The sequence below is a fragment of the Pistacia vera genome, unplaced genomic scaffold, assembly GCF_008641045.1.
Source record: "Pistacia vera cultivar Batoury unplaced genomic scaffold, PisVer_v2 Contig729, whole genome shotgun sequence".
Taxonomy (NCBI): domain Eukaryota; kingdom Viridiplantae; phylum Streptophyta; class Magnoliopsida; order Sapindales; family Anacardiaceae; genus Pistacia; species Pistacia vera.
Genome location: NW_022196589.1, coordinates 337,790 through 353,717, shown reverse-complemented (window position 1 = coordinate 353,717; position 15,928 = coordinate 337,790). Strand labels below are relative to the sequence as shown.

Below are 15,928 nucleotides of genomic sequence, written 5' to 3'. Positions count from 1 at the left end.
ATAGACTGTCATGCTGAAGGTAGTCTAAGTTGTTATTGACTTGTTGGGCTTAGAGGTAGGCAAAAGTTGGGCCCAATGATCTTAGGCCAAGGCCCAGATTGGCTTAAGTTGGGCCCGATGATCTTAGGCCAAGGCCCGGATTGGCTTGGACTGGTCTTGGGCTCCTCACTTTTGTGAGGGTCCAGACCTGTCCCATGTTCAGACTTGGCCTATTTAGGACCGGTCTTATGGGATTGAAAAATTTTAATTTAACCCCTAATTGTAAAATTGTTTTTAACTCCTAAATTTATTATGTATTTCATATATTATAGGGGTTTTGGCTATTTGTCAAGAGGGTTTTGGTAATTGGGTCAGGGGGGTTTTAAAATTAATTGGGACCAAGCCTTCGATCATGCTCCCAAAGACCAGTCCTAGGACCGGATTTTCGACCCAAGCTTTTTGCAATTGGCAACTCTGTACAGTGTCTTGAATTCAATTTTACAGACGAGAAGTTAAAGATTTTAAATTTGTTTTGCAAGATTAAAAATAAATTATGAGTTAATTTTAATGTTTCCAGATGGCAACGGACCACGACCTGGAAAAAACAGATCACTTAACATATGAGGACTCAAAACTCGTCAATTAAATTATGAGTTTCCTCTTCTTGTTCAGATGTGAACATGTGTATAGAAGTTAAATCTTTTAAATGCAAGGATTTGTTACCATAAATTAATATTTCTGAAGCAGCTTCATTTATTAGAAAGAATAACCAATCAATGTTATGCCTTTACATATTTGTAAAGGACGAAGGTTTAATGGGCACCCGCCCGTTTTAGAAACACATGCACCGTTTAATTTCTTTTTTTCCTCTTCAAGCGTCATACCTGTTACAATATATCATATTCTTTGTTTCACAGTCAAAACACATTCCACAGTATACAGCACAGCGACACACAATTATCCTTTAAGGCTTCTCCCTCCCCTCTGTCTGAATTTTTTTTTTTTTTTTTTTTTTTTTTTTTTTTTTTTTTTTTTTTTTTTTTTCAAAGTTTGTGAATTTGTACGGTTGGGTTCCCTCCCCTTCTTCATTTATTTAATCACATCACGCCGTAGTGTGTATATTTCTGTTATATATGGTGGCAACCGTCCCTGCTGTGCTTATTTTGATACATTTGTAATGACAAGTACTAGAAGAGGTCATTAGGAATGAATTTTAAGTTTGGTCATGGACAGAATCGCCAAGAAAGGTGAAGATAACTTAAAATATACGGAGGTCTGGAATTTGTACCTGTAAGTCATCAATACTAGAAACCAAGAAAATGACTTTTGGTTACGTCTGTGTTTTATTCTTCATCTTCTGCATGTCCTTTTCGTCTACTTGGTTACAATTCGCCGTTTATTATTTATATTTTTCTATCATGCTCTGCCCAGAAACAGAGCATCACAATTTCATGGGAATTCTCGGCAATTCACAAAAAAGTTCGAAATTTCTTTGCAGTTGAATAATTTCACTTTATTTTGCATAGAAGAGAAATATCACATTTGAGACCTTTTTTTTCTGGTCATTCATAACAAATAAATTAACTCATAATTTGTGAAATGTTCCTTGTTCTTTTTTGTGTTTAATTATATATGTCACGATCCGTTATATATATATATATATTTTTTTTTTTTTTTAATTGTCCTTTTCAGATTCTCAGACTGCTTTACTTGCACTTCAAGTTTTATCGTTTCCTTGTCCTATAAAATGTCTTCTTGTTCATTCTCTTTCTCGCCGTAGAAGCAGAAGCTTGAATGTGTAAAATTTTTGATATAAAGAACAAAGGCAGATTTTTAGCATGCATAAATTACTGGAAGCATAAATTTATTGAATTTGATCACTGTTTTGCAGGTTTCATAATACTGGAAAAATTTATAGAGAATATCAAATGGGTTGTCCTCCTCATCTTCTGTTGCTGTTAATTTTATTCTTTATTCCACCAAAGTGCCAGTCATGGGGTTGGTTTTCTTCTGGCACTTCTGCAGAGAAAACTCAAGCTGACGATTTCCCTTCACGGATGAAAGATAATTCCAATGGTTTTGTTGCTGAATTCTCTGTAAAGGGTCTTTACAACGAGAAGGGAAAGCAGCTTGTTGAAGAAGCTAAAGGCAAATTGGTTGGCTCAAACACTTGTTGGAAAAATGCTTATAGACATCTCTTTGCTGGTTGCTCGGTGATTATTGCCGCTGAAGAGAAAAGGTCTAGATTTGCTTGGCATCTCAGTGATTGCTTTCAAAAGGACTCAGGGAGACCTCCATTTCCTTACTGTGATCCAAAATCTGCCATGATTAATTGCCTCAAGAAATTAGACGACAAAGAGCATAAGACTTATCTTGCTTTCTTATTGGAAACCAACTCTATTTGCTATCAGTTACAGTTAAGTACAATTAGTTTATTTCATCGAATTAGGAATTTTTCACTGCTTGAAACAAAGTCTGACAAGTTTTGTTTTTGTTCATTGCCAGGGCTCATGCATTCCAGCATGAAACTGAGAGATTGGTGAATGACCTTAGACGTTCCGCGGAACATACAGAAAACAAGCTGGAAATTATAGAAGACAAGTCTGATATTCTATTGCAGAGTTCCAGCAAGATTTATGATTCGTTGGATTCGATTGATCTCCGGGTTCAAAGTGTAGCTCAAAGTGCAAAGGGTGTACAAGATCATATGGATGTTTTGTCGAGGCATTCGGAAGCTGTTTATCACCAATCCATGAAAATCGCATCTTCTCAAGCGGAGCTACAAGAAGGACAAGTGAGAATGAAGGAAAAGTTTGATGAAGGGATGACATTGCTTCATGATGCTTACAGTAATTTGGGTGAAGAAGTTGGTAACTTGAAGGACGAGGCCATTGAAATACAGAAGGAGATCGGCAAAGTTGGAGATGCAATGTTTTCCAGGATGGAAAATCTTCAGAAGAAAGCTGATGATATTGGGAGCATGGCAGGGGTTTCTATAGATAAACAACAACTACTACTTCAGGGTCAATCCACTGCACTTGATGGTCTTCAATTTTTAACCAAATTTCAGTCCGAAGCACTTGAAGAGAGCAGGTAAATTGTGAAAAAAAAACTCATTTAGTAAAATTATCGTCAAGTTTATCTAAACATTTCTTGGTTGATGATTACAGGAAGAGACTGCAAGAATTAGCTGAATATGGACATAAACAACAGGAAGAGCTTCTTAAGAGACAAGCACAGCTTCAGGAAGTCCATGATCATCTGGTTGAAAACTCGAAATCAATATTGGCAGCTCAGGTTTGCATTTCCTATAAGCCTTATGACCCTTAATCGAAGTAAATGTTCGTATTAGTATTGAAATTCCATTTTCATTTTGCAGGAAGCTTTCGAATCAAAGCAAGCTAGCATGTTCATTTCTCTAGATAAGCTATCGGCTTTGCAGAAAACCATGCTGTTGGAGTCGCGAGTAATTAAGGCCTTCTTCATCTACTCTATGTCTATTTTCATCATCTACATGTTCACCAGTACAAAGCAAACATACACCATTAGGCACAGGCTATATATGGGTATGCACATCATATTCTAGTTTTCAATTATTGTGTATCTGTATCTGTATCAGTTTCCAGTTCTAAACTTTTTTTTTTTTTTTGTTATTGACAGGGCTGTGCCTTACATTCTTGATCGAAGTGTCAATAGTCCGATTCACGACGAATGAAATTGAACAACAAACATGGATAATAACTTCAGTTAGATCACTTTTTCTGATTTTTTCTGCATTGCAGCTTCTACATGCCATTGTTACATACAGGTTTGAGGAATGAAGAGTTCACAAAAGTTTTGTTTCGAAAGACTTATTTATAGATTCTAGAACTGATAAAACAATGGTTTGTTGTTTCGCAGAGACTATGAATTCTTGAATTATCAGATGCTACAAACCTTGCTTGAGAAGGTTAATGGCATGCAAAGAAACAAAGAGTTGTCATGGGAGTCGGACTATGATAGTGATGTAGACTGGCCTTCATGGATGGATAGAGAATTACCAGAGGAAGCAAATGATTTTGAAGACCCCAATTATTTGATTTCGGATAGTATTCCAGAAGAAGTTGGAGAGAATTTTATCACAACTTCTTCAATTACAACAAGATACAATCTTCGTCCGCGTAGTAAACATTGATAACTTCTTGTAGGAATGAGATTTAGCTATTGTATTGATATTTTTATTTATCCCATTCATGACTAGAATCAATTTACTTGAAATGTAGATTCATACTGAGCAGGAAGCAATTCCAGATTGATTATATGAACTCTCCCAATTCTTTCCATCATTAAACTTAATCTCAACATGGGATAGCGTCCCCTGGTCCACGCACCTGAATGTAATTGCAATTCCATCTGGATTTGACCGTGGAATATAGAATGAAGTGATGCCACAGACCTTACAGAATGTGTGCTTCGCTGTATTTGTGCCAAACGTGTATGTCGTAAGAAGCTCTTTGGAATCTCCCAAAAGCTCAAACCTTCGAGAAGGAACGATGAAGTGAACATTGGCTCTCATTGAGCAGTCAGAACAGTTGCATTTCCAAGCTACAACACTACTCGGCGCTTGGACTTGCCATCTTACTCTTCCACAGTGGCATCCGCCATTATGCACAACTAAATCTTCATCCATCCCAGCACAAAGCTTCAGCAATGTGATCAGAAGATGGTAATTTCCTTTGTGTTTTGAGCTAAACTGCAATAAGTTATATACAAATGTCATTTCCATATGCATATACGTATTCAGGTCACCAAATAATTGAAATACACCATTTCTGTCATAATCACTGATAAAGGATAGGTTTTGAGACCTAAAAAGAATCGACCAATCCAAAACCTACCACGACAAGAACGTTCTCAAAACTTCATGAATTATCAAAGCTTCAACAACGGAACTCAGGGTGTGCTCAATCGATAATATGTAGGAAGAATGATGAATGGCAAATAATTTGAAAGATTTCTCTTCCTCGACAGGAATGGAACATCGATAAATCAGCTTCTTACTTACATTAGAAAATTTCTATCCCAAAATTGTGATGCCATGGTGCTAAAAGTTTGTCTCTTTCTTTTCATATTCCTGAATAACCAAAAAAGATAACCTGATATTTGACTTTTAACAAGGCTGATTATAATCTCTACCAATCTCTATAGAAATTACTATGCTTTTAACAAGGCTGATTATAATCTCTACCAATCTCTATAGAAATTACTATGTCATCAAAACACAAGGGAAAGATTATCAGGTGTTTCTAATCTATGAAATTACTTCTGTCCCGTGCACCTGCAATTACTAAGAAAAAGACACTACACAATATAAACAAAGACATAGTACCCATCAAAATTACACATTTATGCTACAGAATAACAGGACTACAACTTNTGTCTGAAACATCTTTCCAATTTAATGGGTGACGCCAATGTTCGGGGGACACACAATTCTAGGGAAGCTACTTTGCAAGAATTGAAAGAGGAAATCAAGCATTTAGAACTTGAAACTTCTCCCAATAGAAGATATAAACACTAAAACTGTGGCCAATTTCGGTATAACCGGAGGTTACAGCTGGAGAACGATCATCTATTTGTTTGCTTGAAGTAACTGGTTCAGTCCCTCTGTGACGTGCATACAAAAATTAGGGCGAGGAGGTTCAATTCAATTTGTAAGCTATACCATACATAAAATAAGAAGAGTAATGCTACATTTATACTATCCATTACATCATTTTTATTACATCATCACCATTTTATTAATAATTATTTTATTATAATATTAAAATTTTAAAATAATTAAAATTTTGTGTAAATGTGGGATATGTCACATCATGGTGTAATGAAAATGATATAATGCGTAGTGTAGATGTAGCATTACTCAAATAAGAATGGTCAGGGTAGTGTTGTTTCCTTTTCTTAGCCATTTTCCCGGAATTTTCTTGGTAACTCTGTACAATGTCTTGAATTCAATTTTATAGATGAGAAGTTAAAGATTTTAAACATGGTTGTCAAATTGCGTATAATATCGTGTAGCAAAAACCTAATTTTTTGAATTGTGTATCGTATTGTATCGTAGCATACACATTTTTCAAAAAAATAAATAAAATAATAAAAATTTTATAAAAATTAATATAATCTTTATGATTAATTAAGGAATTTTGTGGTATTATTAACTTTAAATTATAGTATTACATTATCAAAATTAATAATCTATATCATTTTCTTTCAACCATTCATATCATTTCTAATATCAATGTCAATATCTGTATCTCCACTAGTGTTATTATTATCACGTAAAAGTAGGTAACACATATTCCTTTTCACTTTCTTCATGTAAAGTGGGTAAATTTAGGCAGGTTTTAGTGAACTCGGTTGGGTGACTCGATCCGAATTTTTTTTTGAGCCTTCGACCCAATTTAATAAAGTCATATCAACTTGTATCAATATTTTTAAGGATATGAATGGATACGTATCGTATCATAGGACACATATTAACGTATCGAAAGGCTTAGGATACATTCTCTGATACATATCGTTGGTGACTCGTATCAAATCATATTGTAAGATATATATTCCGTATTGTAAGATACTAATAACAATGATTTTAAATTTGTTTTCCAAGGCTTAAAAATAAATTATGAGTTAATTTTAGTGTTTCCAGATGGCAACGGGCCACAACCTGGAAAAAAACAGATCATTTAACATATGAGGACTCAAAACTCATTAATTAAATTATGAGTTTCCTCTTCTTGTTCAGATATGAACATGTGTATATAAGTTAAATCTTTTAAATGCAAAGATTTGTTACCATAAACTAATATTTTCTGAAGAAGCTTCATTTATTAGAAAGAATAACCAATCAATGTTATGCCTAAAGGATGGATGTTTAATGGGCACTCACCCTTTTTAGAAGCACATGCACCGTTTAATTTCTTTGTTTCCTCTTCAAGCGTCATAACCGTTATAATATATATATATATCATATCCTTTGTTTCACCTTCCTTCTACAAAAAACTACGTTGACAACAGAGTCAAAACACATTCCACAGTACACAACACTGCGACACACAATTATCCTATAAGGTTTCTCCCTCCCTTCTCTCTGAATTTTTTTGTTTATTATCTGTTCATATTCAAAGTTTGTGATTTCGTATGGTTGGGTTCCGTCCACTTCTTCATTTATTTAATCACTCCATGCTGGAGTGTGTACATTTCTGTTATATATGGTGTTAACCGTCCCTGCTGTGCTTATTAGAAAAGGTCATTAGGAATGAATTTTAAGTTTGGTCATGGACAGAATCGCCAAGAAAGGTGAAGATAACTTAAAATATACAGAGGTCTGGAATTTGTACCTGTAAGTCATCAATACTATAAACCAAGAAAATGACTTTTCGTTACGTCTGGTTTATTTCATCTTCTGCATGTCCTTTTCGTCATTAGTTACAATTCGCCGTTTATTATTTATATTTCTATCATGCTCTGCCAGAAACAGAGCACACAATCATGGGAATCCTCGGCAATTCACAAAAAAGTTTGAAATTCTTTGCAGTTGAATAATTACACTGTATTTTGCATAGAAGAGAAATATCAGAATGAGGCCTTTTTTTTTTTTGTTTTTTTGGTCATTTAGAACAAATAAATTAACTCATAATTGTGAGATGTTCCATGTTGTTCTTTTTGTGTTTAATTATATATGTCACGATCCATTATATATATATATATATATTTTTTTTTTTTAACTTTTCCCTTTAATTGTCATTTCATATTCTCAGACTGCTTTACTGCAATTCAAGTTTTATCGTTCTTTGTCCTAAAAAAGTCTTCTTGTCATTCTCTTTCTCGCTTAGAAGCAGAAGCTGAATGTGTAAAATTTTTGATATAAGAACAAAGCAGATTTTTAGCATGCATAAATTAGGCAAGAATTATTGAATTTGATCACTGTTTTGCAGGTTTCATAATACTGGAAAAATTTATAGAGAATATCAAATGGGTTGTCCTCCTCATTCTGTGGCTGTTAATTTATTCTTTATTCCACCAAAGTGCCAGTCATGGGGGTGGTTTTCTTCTGGCACTCTGCAGAGAAAACACAAGCTGACGATTTCCTTCACGGATGAAAGATAATTCCAATGGTTTTGTGTGCTGAATTCTTGTAAAGGGTCTTCACAACGAGAAGGGAAAGCAAGCTTGTTGAAGAAGCTAAAGGCAAATTGGTTGGCTCAAACACTTGTTGGAAAAAAGCTTATAGACATCTCTTTGCTGGTTGCTCGGTGATTATTGCCGCTGAAGAGAAAAGGTCTAGATTTGCTTGGCATCTCAGTGATTGCTTTCAAAAGGACTCAGGGAACCTCCATTCTACTGTGATCCAAAATCTGCCATGATTAATTGCCTCAAGAATAGACGACAAAGAGCATAAGACTTATCTTGCTTTCTTATTGGAAACCAACTCTATTCTATCAGTTACAGTTAAGTACAATAGTTATTTCATCGAATTAGGAATTTTACTGCTTGAAACAAAGCTGAAGTTTTGTTTGTTCATTGCCAGGGCTCATGCCTTCCAGCATGAAACTGAGAGATTGGTGAATGACCTTAGACGTTCCGCGGAACATACAGAAAACAAGCTGGAAATTATAGAAGACAAGTCTGATAATCATTGCAGAGTTCCAGCAAGATTTTGATTCGTTGGATTCGATTGATCTCCGGGTTCAAAGTGTAGCTCAAAGGGCAAAGGGTGTACAAGAGCATAGGATGTTTGTCGAGGCATTCGGAAGCTGTTTATCACCAATCCATGAAAATCGCATCTTCTCAGCGGAGCTGCGAGTAGGACAAGTGAGAATGAAGGAAAAGTTTGATGAAGGGATGACATGCTTCATGATGCTTACAGTAATTGGTGTGAAGAAGTCGGTAACTGAGGGAGGAGGCCATTGAAATACAGAAGGAGATCGGCAAAGTTGGAGATGCAATGTTTCCAGGATGGAAAATCTTCAGAAGAAAGCTGATGATATTGGGACATGGCAGGGGTTCTATAGATAAGCAACAACAACTACTCAGGGTCAATCCACTGCACTGATGGTCTTCAATTTTTAACCAAATTTCAGTCCGAAGCACTGAAGAGAGCAGGTAAATGTGAAAAAAAAACTATTTAGTAAAAATCGTCAAAGTTTATCTAAACATTCTTGGTTGATGATACAGGAAGAGACTGCAAGAATTAGCTGAATATGGACAAAAAACAACAGGAAGAGCTTCTTAAGAGACAAGCACAGCTTCCGGAAGTCCATGACACCTGGTTGAAAACTCGAAATCAATATGGCAGCTCAGGTTTGCATTTCCTATAAGCCTTGTGACTCTTAATCGAAGTAAATCACTATTAGTATTGAAATTCCATTTTCATTTTGCAGGAAGCTTTCGAATCAAAGCAAGCAGCTGTTCATTTCTCTAGATAAGCTATCGGCTTTGCAGAAAGCCATGCTGTTGGAGCGCGAGTAATTAAGCCTTCTTCATCTACTCTATGTCTATTTTCATCATCTACATGTTCACCAGTACAAAGCAAACATACACCATAGGCACAGCTATATATGGGTATGCACATCATATTCTAGTTTCAATTATGTGTGATCTGTATCTGTATCAGTTTCCAGTTCTAAACTTTTTTTTTTTTTGTTATTGACAGGGCTGTGTGCCTTACATTCTTGTCGAAGTGGCAATAGTCCGATTCACAACGAATGAAGTTGAGCAACAAACATGGATAATAACTTCAGTTAGATCACTTTTTCTGATTCTTCTGCATTGCAGTTCTACGCCAGTGTTACATACAGGATGAGGAATGAAGAGTTCATAAAAGTAGACTTATTTATAGATTCTAGAACTGATAAAACCATGGTTTGTTGTTTCGCAGAGACTATGATTCTGAATATCAGATGCTACAAACCTTGTGAGAAGTTAATGGCATGCAAAGAAACAAAGAGTTGTCATGGGAGTCAGACTATGATAGTGATGTAGACTGGCCTTCATGGATGGATAGAGAATTCCAGAGGAAGCAAATGATTTTGAAGACCCAATTATTTGATTTCGATAGAATTCCAGAAGAAGTTGGAGAGAAATTTATCACAACTTCTTCAATTACAACAAGATACAATCTTCGTCCGCGTAGTAAACATTGAAAATTCTTGTAGGAATGAGATTTAGTGTATTGATATTTTAATATTTCCCATCATGACTAGAATCAATTAACTTGAAATGTAGATCTTACTGAGCAGGAAGCAATTCCAGATTGATATATGAACTCTCCCAATTCTTCCATCATTAAACTTAATCTCAACATGGGATAGCGTCCCCGGTCCACGCACCTGAATGTAATTGCAATTCCATCTGGATTTGACCGTGGAATATAGAATGAATGTGCCACAGACCTTACAGAAATGTGTGCTTAGCTGTTTTGTGCCCAACGTGTATGTTTAAGAAACTCTTTGGAATCTCCCAAAGCTCAAACCTTCGAGAAGGAACGATGAAGGGAACATTGCCTCTCATGAGCAGTCAGAACAGTTGCACTTCCAAGCTACAACCATACTCGGCGCTTGGACTCGCCATCTTACTCTTCCACAGTGGCATCCGCCATTATGCACAATTAAATTTCATCCATCCCAGCACAAATTTCAGCAATGTGATAAGAAGATGGTAATTCCTTTGTGTTGAGCTAAACTGCAATAAGAACCTAACAAATGTCATTTCCATATGCATATACGTATTAAGGTCACCAAATAATGAATACACCATTTCTGTCATAATCACTGATAAAGGATAGGTTTTGAGACCTAAAAAGAATCGGCCAAACCAAAACCTACCACAACAAGAAGGTTCTCAAAACTTCATGAATTATCAAAGCTTCAACAACGGAACTCAGGGTGTGCTCAATCGATAATATGTAGGAAGAATGATGAATGGCAAATATTGAAAGATTTCTCTTCCTCGACAGGAATGGAACATCGATAAATCAGCTTCTTACTTACATTAGAAAATTTCTATCCCAAAATTGTGAGCGCATAGTGCTAAAAGTTTGTCTCTTTCTTTTCATATACCTGAATAACCAAAAAAGATAACCTGATATTGAATTTAACAAGGCTGATTATATCTCTACAATCTCTATAGAAATTACTATGCTTTTAACAAGGCTGATTATATCTCTACCAATCTCTATAGAAATTACTATGTCATCAAAACACAAGGGAAAGATTATCAGGTGTTTCTAATCTATGAAATTACTTCTGTCCGTGCACCTGCAATTACTAAGAAAAAGACAATACACTATATAACAAAGACATAGTACCCATCAAATACACATTTATGCTACAGAATAACAGGACTACAACTTTCACAATAAACATAAATTTGCTAACTTAACCATTTAGAGGCGGACTGAAAATGCTAATTATTTGGATGCCTAATTGAACATGAATCCAAGTCGTTTGATCATGTGCCCTCTCCAATTCTTCCCATCATAAGGCTTCATCTCAACGTGGGACAGACTTCCTGGGTCCCAGCACCGAATGTAATGGCAACTTTATCCGGACTACCACGTGGAATAAAGAATGACGTGATACCACAAACCTTACAGAATATGGCTTTGCTATCTGAGTGCCAAAAGTGTAAGTGTAAGAAAATCTTTGGAATCTCCTAAAAGCTCAAACCTCAGTAGGAACACTAAAATGAACATTGCCTCTCATGGAGCAATCAGAACAGTTGCAATTCCAAGCTACAACACTATTTGGCGCTTGTACTCGCCATCTTACTTTCTACAGTGGATCCACCATTGTGTACTATAATACATGATCCATTCTCAGTACAAATCTTCAACAGATAAACAACAAGATGGTAATTTCCTTGTGTATGAGGTAACTGCAATCAGTAAATAACAGATATTGTATACTATTGCGAATAAATGCTGGCGATTGCAAAACCCTAAGGAATACCAGGACATAACTAAATTAATAAGATCACATAATTTGTGTCTACACGTTTGCACATGCATAAAAGGACAGTAGTTGCGATACAAGATCAAGATGGATACAGATAAAAAGGTCTAAATTCAAGTACCGGGGGGGTTGCTCCAGAACCTCAAAGATTTTTGTCAACATTGAAGAAGTAAAGCATCAGTGGCATTAGCAGCGCATGAGAAATAGGGAAACAGAGAAACGCCAATGTTAAGTTGTAGCACTATTGATGCAAACAACATTCTCAAGCACAGCTAGAAATTAATGGATCAAGAAGATATTAAACCCTATACAGAATCATACATAAGATCCAGACTCACAATAATGCACATGGTAGTCTTAAGCTCCAGAAATTTCTGGCCAAGTCTGATACAAGAAAGAAGAGTAGAGAAAGTTGTATTTAGAGATGGTTACATTTACAAGCCAGCTTCCTGTTCTTCATGATCATCATCCTTCTGATATTGGTGACCAAAATTCTTGTCCTATTTAAGTTAAATTGCAGCTGGAACATTCATGATATTGCAGCAAACATTGAAACCAATTCAAATTACTCACCCTTGATAATGCATCGAATCCTTTTCTAACAGATAGAAGTACATATTTTTTGAAAAGCTAAGCATCTATGCAGAATGAATTTGCAGAAAATTTCATTTAATGGGTATGCTAGGACTTACAACCATCAATCCTGTTACTACCTCTGAAAAGGCCTTAGTCTTCCTATTCAGCACCACTTCTAATCCTGTTACTACCCAGAACCAAGTCAACGCTCATCTCCAAATTGCACCAAATCATTTTACACAAGTCATTGCTAAGCTCAAACCTAACTCATACGCAATTTGGATTTCAGAAAGAGAAGCTTATGCACAGTGTTCTTAAAGAAGCACAAATCAAGCTACATCTATTCAACCCTATCGCAACTACATCCATAAGTGACAAGATTAATATATATTTCACAATCTATAATATAACTGAAACCCAAATCTTGGATTGCAAGGAGAAGTTGAATGCATATTCAAGAAGATGGAAGAAATAAAGATTAGAGTTTAGAGTTTAGTGCCTGAGAACTAAGCAAATTGAGCCACTGAAGAAAAAGCGGAAGAGCCAGCTTCCATTTCAACTTTTCAAGACCACACTTAGAGCCAAAACATGAGACGTTTGCAAATGGATAACTGCAATGCCGTGTATCAATTCTCTTAGTAGCAGTGCTAGTTTTACAATGATAAATATAAAGGGAACATAGAAAGGTAATTGTTACCTTGATCTTTATAATTTCTCTCTTTCTCTCTTTCTTTTTCCCTTTTTTTTTGTTTTTTTCTTTTTGCTGACATCACTTTGTAATCCTCTTTGAATTGTCTTTGTAATGATAGCATTTTTCTTGTCTTATATTAACTAAAAATGTGTCATCATATTGTTTAGAGCAAATGACATATTGCCACCCAAGGTAAAGCAAAATAACAAGATCCCACCCTTAGGTTTCATAAATTCCAGATTCTCACCCTTAAATTAACAGACAATTGATTAATATAACAATAAAAGGTTATAATGGTCATTCCTAATTAAACATTCAAACTGCAAATGACCAGCCACTAGAACCACCACATACAACCATCACCATCACCATCACTAAATACAAACACTTCCAACCCAAATCAATAATCTATTAAACAATTTAATCATAAAATACAAAATACATACTATCAATCAGTTATCAAAGAAAAAAGAGAGAAAATAAAAAGAGTAATGCTATGTGTACTAACCAATGTGTACTAATTCAAGTACTAACATTGGAAATTTTAAATTTTTTTTTAGAGGGAATTTTAAATTTCCAATGTTAGTACTTGGATTAGTATACATTGGTTAGTGCACATAGTTTTATTCAAAGAAAAATGGGGAGGAAAGGAAAAAAAGAGAGAAATCCATCGTCCAAAGGAGCGTTGCTTGGGAATTTTTACAAACAGTGGAGTGAAAAATTTTTACAAAGCTTCGATCGTCCTCCCCCAGATTCCATCAATCCCAGAAAACAAACTCAAAACACTTCTTAACCGATCCCAAGCGACCTCCAAACAACATACAAACAATCTGCTTTCAAAATCTCAGCAAACAAAACTCCAATCAACCCCAATCTCGCCAAAAAAGCATAGCGCAAATGGATGGCAGATTCGCGCCGACATGCGCCTGATCGTGAAGCGACTAAACCCCAAAAATCCGGCCACCAGTGGGGCGGCAGCAGTGAGGGACTCATGGGGGGCGTAAAAAATGGCCTGGATGACGATGTTGTGGCCGGCGAATTGTGGATGAAATCGAGTGGGATGGACGGGGGTTTGTAGACGTGGAGGCGGAGAGGCGGTGGAGAGATTTGAGGGTTAAATTTGAGAAGTGAGGTTATTTTATAATTCTACTAACTTGGAGGGTGAAAAATAATTTTCTAATTTACTTATTAAGGGCAATATGATAATAACAGATTCTATATTTGTGTCAACGTTTAAAATTGCTAACAGTGACATTTTAAGGGTAGGAATTTAAAATTTATGAAATCAGGGTGGGAACTTGACATTTCGCTTTACCTTAGGTGGGAATATGTCGTTTGCTGTATTGTTTAACCGCATCAATTGTCTTCTTCAATTCTTTGACATCAACGTTGTCATTAGAAGTCAAGATATTTATAATTTTATTTTGGGAATAATCGATATTTCTTTTGACGTGCAATAATAAAACTCTGTAAAGAGCATCAAACAACTTTTTTTTTCAAATGTATATAACATTGTGTAAGAAATCTTCACATCATCAAACTTATGATACAAGAACAAGAGAATATATTCTATAAATCAAATTCTTTAAGGAACACTGAGAAACTCCCATTTAGTGGACAGTAAGTAAGTATATACACCCTTCAAGCCTAAACCTATTGATTAAAGAGCTTGATAGAGTGATTATGCAAATCCAATCATAGTAACTTAGTATATAATTTAGGTTGTGTTTGGTTCAGAGAATGTTGTATTACAGGGAAATGTTGTATTACTGGAAAGATAGATTATCAATGAATCTTTAGAGAAATGTGTTTCATTAGTTGGAATAAATTGGTGTGTATGTTATAATAATATGTTTGATTGGAAGGATAAATGAGTAGGTATATTATGTAGATTACTAAATTTCTCCTTTTTAAATAATAATATAATATTTTTTTATTATTATTTTGTTCTATTATTTTTTTAATCCCCTATATTTGAAATGTTGCTAAAACATCACAATCATATAAAACTTTAATTTGTAACAAAATCACCTTTACCCACCCCAAGCCACTGCCTGCAGCCAGCCACCAAGCTTTGTGTAAAACGAAACTTTAGGTTGTGCAAAATCTCTTGTTAGGTTGATATATGATGTAATTTATAGTGACATTAACTGACTAATATGCACAATTAGAAAGACTAGCCAATTAAATTTATATTTAAATTTTTTTGATTTGTTTATAATCTGAAAAACAATTTTTTTTGGTGTGTGAAATTGTTTTCAAAGGTCAATGATAAAAACCAATTACTTTGTAGGATACTTGAAATTGTTTCCTTGCTTAATGATAAAAACAACTTTGTGTAAGACGAAATCAGACATAGGGTGTACTAATACAAAATCCTTTTAAGTGGTTGAATACATGTTAAATGATGCATTTGAAGATATTGACTAAAAATAAGCGATGAAATATATGTAAAAGAAAAAAATATGGATTGGAAATTTATAATACATATATGGGTAGTATAAATATAAATAATAAGGTATTTTCGGAAGTAGGTGGAGTCTATAAAGACATTTGCATATGCTTAAAAATTTTAATGTGGTAAACTTAGAATTGGAAGTCTTGAAAGATAAATTGTGTGGGGCCAAATAACATCACTCTTAATAATATTCAAATATACGTGCGTGGTTATGTTTCAGATGCCTATTTTTTC

At 35.0% G+C, this 15,928-nt stretch overlaps 2 protein-coding genes across 2 annotated transcripts; one reads left to right on the top strand and one right to left on the bottom strand.

Moving 5' to 3' along the window:
- The first annotated feature begins 1,765 nt into the window (after positions 1-1,765).
- On the top strand, positions 1,766-4,192 carry LOC116114991 (protein GAMETE EXPRESSED 1-like). The gene is made up of 7 exons (XM_031401131.1): positions 1,766-1,777; positions 1,871-2,395; positions 2,485-3,072; positions 3,150-3,276; positions 3,359-3,545; positions 3,640-3,787; positions 3,880-4,192. The coding sequence occupies exons 2-7, from the start codon at positions 1,908-1,910 to the stop codon at positions 4,151-4,153; spliced, it is 1,812 nt and encodes a 603-aa protein (XP_031256991.1). The 5' UTR covers positions 1,766-1,777; positions 1,871-1,907; the 3' UTR covers positions 4,154-4,192.
- LOC116114992 (centromere protein V-like) lies at positions 4,033-5,171 on the bottom strand. The gene is made up of 2 exons (XM_031401132.1): positions 4,857-5,171; positions 4,033-4,711 (listed from the first exon to the last, which is right to left on the bottom strand). Exon 2 carries the CDS (start codon positions 4,646-4,648, stop codon positions 4,244-4,246), a length of 405 nt encoding a protein of 134 aa, XP_031256992.1. The 5' UTR covers positions 4,649-4,711; positions 4,857-5,171; the 3' UTR covers positions 4,033-4,243.
- Between the last annotated feature and the right edge of the window lie 10,757 nt (positions 5,172-15,928).

Bases quoted from the DNA above. Each gene is read 5' to 3' on its own strand.
- LOC116114991 (XM_031401131.1), top strand. From the start codon at position 1,908: ATGGGTTGTCCTCCTCATCTTCTGTTGCTGTTAATTTTATTCTTTATT. The intron at 3,277-3,358 runs GTTTGCATTTCC...TTCATTTTGCAG, and splicing joins AATCAATATTGGCAGCTCAG to GAAGCTTTCGAATCAAAGCA. The intron at 3,546-3,639 runs GTATGCACATCA...TGTTATTGACAG, and splicing joins TAGGCACAGGCTATATATGG to GGCTGTGCCTTACATTCTTG.
- LOC116114992 (XM_031401132.1), bottom strand. From the start codon at position 4,648: ATGGATGAAGATTTAGTTGTGCATAATGGCGGATGCCACTGTGGAAGA.